The sequence below is a fragment of the Stegastes partitus genome, unplaced genomic scaffold, assembly GCF_000690725.1.
Source record: "Stegastes partitus isolate 25-593 unplaced genomic scaffold, Stegastes_partitus-1.0.2 Scaffold130, whole genome shotgun sequence".
In the NCBI taxonomy this organism is placed as follows: Eukaryota; Metazoa; Chordata; class Actinopteri; family Pomacentridae; genus Stegastes; species Stegastes partitus.
In genome coordinates this window covers 99,357-106,168 of record NW_007577861.1, presented here as the reverse complement: position 1 = coordinate 106,168, position 6,812 = coordinate 99,357, and the positions used below count along the sequence as shown (strand labels likewise).

The 6,812-nt window shown below is 40.0% G+C and overlaps 1 protein-coding gene across 2 annotated transcripts in view; it reads left to right on the top strand.

Moving 5' to 3' along the window:
* Positions 1-165: 165 nt before the first annotated feature.
* Positions 166-6,812, top strand: part of stk39 (serine threonine kinase 39) — a 28,681-nt gene continuing 22,034 nt past the window's right edge. For both annotated transcript variants that reach the window (XM_008278671.1, XM_008278670.1), the window contains exons 1-5: positions 166-437; positions 3,089-3,201; positions 3,498-3,606; positions 4,192-4,330; positions 4,762-4,817. In XM_008278671.1, coding sequence (XP_008276893.1) covers positions 332-437; positions 3,089-3,201; positions 3,498-3,606; positions 4,192-4,330; positions 4,762-4,817 — 523 coding nt within the window. In that variant the 5' untranslated portion in view covers positions 166-331. The remainder of the gene's footprint in view (positions 438-3,088; positions 3,202-3,497; positions 3,607-4,191; positions 4,331-4,761; positions 4,818-6,812) is intronic.

Here is a 6,812-nt window from a genome sequence, read left to right as displayed (position 1 = left end):
TTCATCTGTGCACGGCAGACTTTTAAACACACGCCAGTCCTCCCAGATGATTAATAGTGATGTTATCGGTCTTCCTGTGTGTGTGTGTTCAAACATCAACCTGCTCCTGTCGTAGTGAGCGCGTGCGCGGGGGCGTGTGTGTGCGCTCGCGCACGCGTGTGGTCCGTTATTTTCCGGGTTGCGCTCGGTGGCGGCGGCGGTAGTTGTGCTGCGGCTGCCAGCTGACACTTGTACCGAGGAGGGGAGGTCAAATTTGACTGAGTCTCTCTCTCCGCGTCTCCGTCAGTCCGAGAGAGACGCTGCTAACTAGCGCAGCATCATCATCATCATCATGGCGGATCAAGGCGAACCCACGGCTCCGGTCCAACACCCGCAACCGGCGCCGACAACCAGCTGGCCAATTACCAGGGAGTCGTACGAGCTGCAGGAAGTCATAGGTTAGTACCGGGGGATGTGTTATCACGGACGGGCTCCCGGCGGCGGGTTATCAGTGTGAACGACGACGACGGCCTACCGGCTTTTTTCCTATGTAGCAGCCTCCTGCAATGCTTTGCAATGCGGATGTTGCCAGACACGTTCAGGGGCTGCCGGTCTACAGCAGATGTGTCGGTGACTCAGGCGAAGCGGAATTAGTTGAAATATGGGTTACAGCACAATGTCACAGTCAGTAAGTGGCTTTTTCAGCTGCCTCCGACAACACAGACCTACTCAGTTTATGGCACGTGTCCAGTTTATTAGCCATTAGTGAAATCACAGAAGCTGTAAATGTGTTTTTTTCAATTGTTCATTCTGTGGCTCACGGTCAGAGTTAAATAGGCAATTACAAGTCCTCAAGTGGATAATGCTGAAACATATTTACCAGAATAATTAAACAGTTGATAACATTATTAATTATATTGATGGGGAATAGCAGAATAGTTATTTTAAGGCTTATCCCCAGTAGGTGGGACACAGAACCACTGGGACTCCAACCAATCTCCACAGCTGAATGTCAGCATCAACACAAGTGTCAGTACTGGTCTCACAATGGAACATGTTAAAATATCATCACCCATAGTAATCATACATTTAGTTAATTATAACTTTTAGCATCACTGAAACCTGTGCTTACCCAGAGTAAGTGAGACACACGACTACAAGGAGTACAACTAACTATATATATATTTATCTTTCAGTTATATAACAGTATTAATCCGACTGTCAGTAGTAGTTTTCATAATGGATAATATGTTTACTATAATAATCAATAATCAATTAATAATAATAATGGGAATTGAAACTTTTAGTATCACTAAAATGTTCATTTACCCAAAGTAAGTAAAGCACATCACTATGAGATCTGCGCCTCGACATTATTTTTTTTTATTATTAATCTGTTTTCCCATTCACCATTTAATAATAATAATGCAAATAGAGGAATTGTAACTTTCAGCATCACTAAAATATTGACTTACCCACAGAACAAAGGGACACACACGCCACTACGAGGACTGTGACCAACCACTATTTTCAGTATTTCTCTGTTGTTACATTCATCATACAAGTAAATATCAGTATTGACACAACTTAGAGTAATAGTTCCCACAGTGGGCACGGTTAAAATGTGTATTTACTGCTATGATCATACAGCTAATAACATCATTAGTTTAAATAATGGAAAAAGAAATGTTATTTCTAGTATCACCACACCTCTACCAGGGCTGCAACTCACCATTATTGTAGCTGTAACCGGTTTTTCCATCATCACCCGAGTTAAGTATTAGTATTAACACAACTGTCAGTAGTAGTTTTCACAGTGGACAGTGTTTAATGTATGTTTAGTCAATATTATTATTAATTATAACATTCAAAATAGTAGAATTGTTACTAAAAAGTGAGACACACCACGACTATAACCTTTGTTTTCATCAATAATTAATTCCTATTAATTTTTGTTCTTATTATATCTGTTTTTCCATTCATCGCTTAGTTAAATAACACAGCTGTCAGTAGTAACACAACACATTTTGATCACATAACAAGGTGATATTTTTATATGTGCCAGTTTGTTTCACTATGAGTCCAAAACACTTTTTTTTATTTCACAGTTATGTCAGCGAAAAGCAGCTAATCTTCACATTGGAAACTGTGATGGCAACGGTGTTTTGACTCCTTGATAAATGACTTAAAGGATTAACCAAAAATTTCTGTTGCAGACTAATCTATTATTGATGAATTGTTTCAGCTCTTGCTCCAATAATAGCCAGGGGATTAAAGGCAGTGAGTGCAGACATTCTGACTCAGTTGTTACGCACTGCCTTAATATAGCCAGAAAAAAGAAAACGTGTGCTCTGTCACTATGTTATACAGGCTGGTATTCTACTTAAGCCCATATGAAGGCTGTACTTATTCTTGTTGCCGATTTATGGAATAATGAATATTTTGTTTTATTTTCTTTTGCTTAAACCTCTTAAAACCTTAACCTTTTGAAATCATTTGCTCGAGTAAGTCACATAATGCTGACTTTTAGTGTTTAGTAATATAAAAAAAATAAAAAATTACTGTAAAAAACCAACAGTGGTAGTCTTGATTGTACAGTAAAGGTACAAAAGGAAGTTGTGTGAGTATTTGTGGTAAATGCATGTAGTGTGCAGATGAGCTGACAAGCCATATCATCACTGATAAGGAGTAGCACCACAGCTGTTTGCTGCTGACTGTGATGAGTTAGTGAGACCACCCCTCTCTGTGCTCATAATTAGCTGGTAAGCAGTCAGATCTCATGTGTTTTCTTCTTTGCCTTATCTGCCACTAACAGTTGGCAAGCATTATGCTGTGTGTCACAGCGTCTTGGTGTGAACAACTCTATTACTCCACAGCGTGGCCTGATTTGTAATGAACCAAGTAAACAACTCGCCACGCTGAAAGAAAGGTGCTGTAGTCATAAGTCAGCTTTTAATATTGTGTTTGTTCAATGCCTCAGCCAGCCACAGAAGCACATGAAGTTACAAACTGATGCTGAAATTAAGCTGTGAAATCCAGCTGTGTGTGATGCGAGTCCCTCTTGGTTTGTGTCTACTTTGTCATCGCTCTGTTGTGGCTGTAATTCCAGGCAGCGGGGCCACAGCTGTGGTGCAGGCAGCCCTCTGTACCCCCAGACAGGAGCGCGTGGCCATAAAGAGAATCAACCTGGAAAAATGCCAGACCAGCATGGATGAGCTATTGGTGAGTACAATAAATACGGGCTATTTTCTCAGCCTAGTGTTTTTGTCCCGCTCTCGAAAGCTGTACTTCTACTTTCCCTCTGATCCATATTGTTATTGTTCTCTTTTTATCTGAAAATCCAGTATCCGTTAATGCTCTTTGTAGTTTCTATTATCTGGATCATTTGCTGCAAAGCTCTTCCTGCTGAGGTGTATGTAAATCTATGGACCTTCCTGTGCAGATTCTTATCAAGAAACACAGAATAAAAGTCAGCTGTCCTATATGTGAAATATCCTGTTATTTGTCTCTGCCAATAGAAAGAAATTCAAGCCATGAGCCAGTGCAGCCACCCCAATGTTGTCACCTACTACACCTCCTTTGTTGTGAAGGATGAACTTTGGTTAGTCATGAAGCTTCTGAGTGGAGGTAAGCTTCACCTGGAAGAAAGTATGGAACAAAACATACTGATATGTTATTGCTAATGTGATGATGCTACACTTTAAATGCTCTTTTACATGTTTGTGTTTGATTTAAGGATTTGGGAACAAGTCATCATACTCAGTCTTAGCATTAGCCTTTACTAACATCTATCTGGTAAAATGCAATAAATTCTCCAAATAATTGCTAAAAATTGTAGTTTTTGTTTCTTGAGTTTTGAAAAATGTAGTCAAGCATAGCTAATTCGTTAGCTTTTCAACCACTGCTTATTCTAATGTGTTCTAAAAGACAACAGATCAATATTTTTAATTAAGTGTTTTCTAAGCACAACATTTTAGGCTGGTTTTAGCATAATTATACCCACATTTTCAAATAACAAACAACATTTATGCTGTAATGATGTTCCCTGGCAGATCCTTACAGCTCTCGGTTGTGAAGGACTGAGTGTTGCTCATTGTAATGTGCCGCCTGTCATATTTTATTGTAGGAAACAGACACTGAAAGCTGATTTGTTTTTCTCATTAATATGTGAAAAAATAACAACACGGTTTTCTTTTTTTCGTGTCATTTTAGGCTCCATGCTGGATATAATTAAGCACACAAGCAAAGAAGAAGATAAAAATCGAGCTTTAGACGAGCCTATTATTGCCACAATATTAAAAGAAGTTCTAGAGGGCCTGGACTATCTGCACAGAAATGGACAAATTCACAGGTAGCGCTTTTAATTTACTTTTTTTTCCCTCTCAAACATTTGACCATTTACTTACAGTTTTTGATGAAGAATTAAGAATAAAGAAAACCTCGGTAACAAGACCTGAGTTTAAAAATGCCAGTAAATGTATTGCTCGTTTTCTGGCGAGCACATTGTCGACACTTTATTGTAAGTTACTTTGAATCAAACAGGTGAACAAATGGCTGACGTGAATAGAAATATGTTAATCCGTTTGGCTGCAGCTCAGTCATTGTGACTTGTACACTTCCTGCAGTTCAAGGTCACTGAGAGCCAGGCTTAACCCTCTCTCAGCCCCCTGGGCAGAGTTCTAGATGGTGGCGGTCAGTGGGACTCATTAGGCCGAATGGAAGAATCAATGCTGCTCCGCATGACTGTGTTACTTTACTGTGTTATTGTTATGTCGCCCTCAGGGATGTGAAAGCTGGGAACATACTACTAGGAGAAGATGGATCTGTTCAGATTGCAGGTTTGTTGAACACAATACTACTGTTGCATTATTGTGTGTTTCCATTTGTTCCAGATCATAAATGTGACCCATCTGCACAAAATCAGTCACATGCACCTTGGGCTATATCTAAGACACAGCCTGAACTACGTTAACAGATGATAAAATATTGATTTTGGGTTTATTACTTAGATTGCTCCATTTAGTTGTTTTCTACATGTAGGTAACATATAATATTACAGAGCGTAAAAATGTTATGCTCCATATTGCTGTCAAATACTGTCAGCGTGCATGAGCGGTAACACCAGAAAGAAGCCACAGAAAGCGCTTGTGAGGATTGTGTCATTGGCAGCCAATCCTGTCCCGTGATTTGCGTCATGTGGTAGCAACATGCCGCTTTTGTTTACGCATAATAGCCCAAGGTGCAATGCGACTGATTTTGTGCAGATGAAGTTGAGATGAGAACATGAGAGCAGTACTTTTTTAGTTCTTTAATTGAAGCTGGCAGCTTTTTAAAGCAAACCAATTGCTGGTTAGTTTAATGAAAAGGATTGGTTATCGCCTTTGAGGAAATAGTTAATTTTACAGGAGTAAACAAATGATTCTCATAGGTGTATATAGAGAAAGTATAAAAATCTCATCAGCAGCTTTTACACCCGAGGATTCTACGTACCTGTACTTCTCATGTCTGCTAGCAAAAAGGCCGTCTTATAGTATAAATCATTAAAATAGTAATGGCTGATTTCTAGTTGGGCTGCAAGGTGGGTCAGTGGTTAACACCGTTGCCTCGCAGCAAGAAGGTTGCTGGTTCACGTCCCGGTGAGGACACCAGGGATCTTCCTGTGTGGAGTTTGCATGTTCTCCCCGTGCAGCGTGGGTTCTCTCCAGGTTCTCCGTCTTCCTCCCACACAGTCCAAAAACATGTTGAGGTTAATTGGTGATTCTAAATTTTCCGTAGGTGTGAATGTGAGTGTGCTTGGTTGTCTGTCTCTAAGTGTAGCCCTGTGATAGACTGGTGACCTGTCCAGGGTGTCCCCTGCCTTCACCCTAAGTCAGCTGGGATAGGCTCCAGCGCCCCCTCGACCCTGGTGAGGATTAAGCGGTGTATAGATAATGGATGGCTGATTTCTAGTTTGCTGTTTCAGTTTCAGGATTCTGGTGTAATTGCGGTATCAGCATTCGAGTTGTGTCGGCTAAATGGGAAAAACTCTTCTGTTCTTGCAAGACTCCCATTAATAGCCTTGTGGTCACACAATTTAGATAGCCTAAATTAGCTACTTTGACTGTTTGGAAGGATTTGTTCTGTTCAGAACACAAAGAATGGACATTTGGACTTTAAATATAATTGTTAAAAAGCCCCTTCAGTGAAAATCAATTTTCTTTACCTTGTTACCATGTGCATCATAAGCAAAAAAAGGAAGTCAGTATCATGCTCGAGCATTTCCACCTTGAAACTGCAACATACGGATGACATCTCTAAAACACAGACAATTCAGACAGACAGTTTTTCATACATGTGGCTGAAGTCGTGTAGAATCTGCAGCAAGTAGGGAGGATATTGACAGAAAGAGACGCGGGGGCTTCATAGATCTGTGCATTTTAAATGAAGCCACAGTGTAGAGTTACATCTAAGCTATGTTAAGGCAGGAAGTGATTCTTTTCATGGAAAAACGTCTAAACATGTACATTTGATACACAAAGATGAATTTTTAGCAGTTTAATTAATCCCTGGAGAGAGACTTTATGAGTGTATTTTATTTAGGGTAACTGTCAGTGGAAGCAGCTTTTGTCGCCATTTTGCTACTGGTTTGTTGACACTTCCAGTTCTTCTCCAAATGGGAGATATTTACCTAAACAGAATTTCCTAATCTGAAACTTAGAATTACAAGTTTTAGACATCGCTGTCACAGTGTAATGGTTTACTGGGCCACTTGAACATAACAGCTCCATTGTTGACATTTTAAGTTAGACCTGTGCCTAAAGGGCGAGGTCATTATATTCCTAATAGCATGCAAG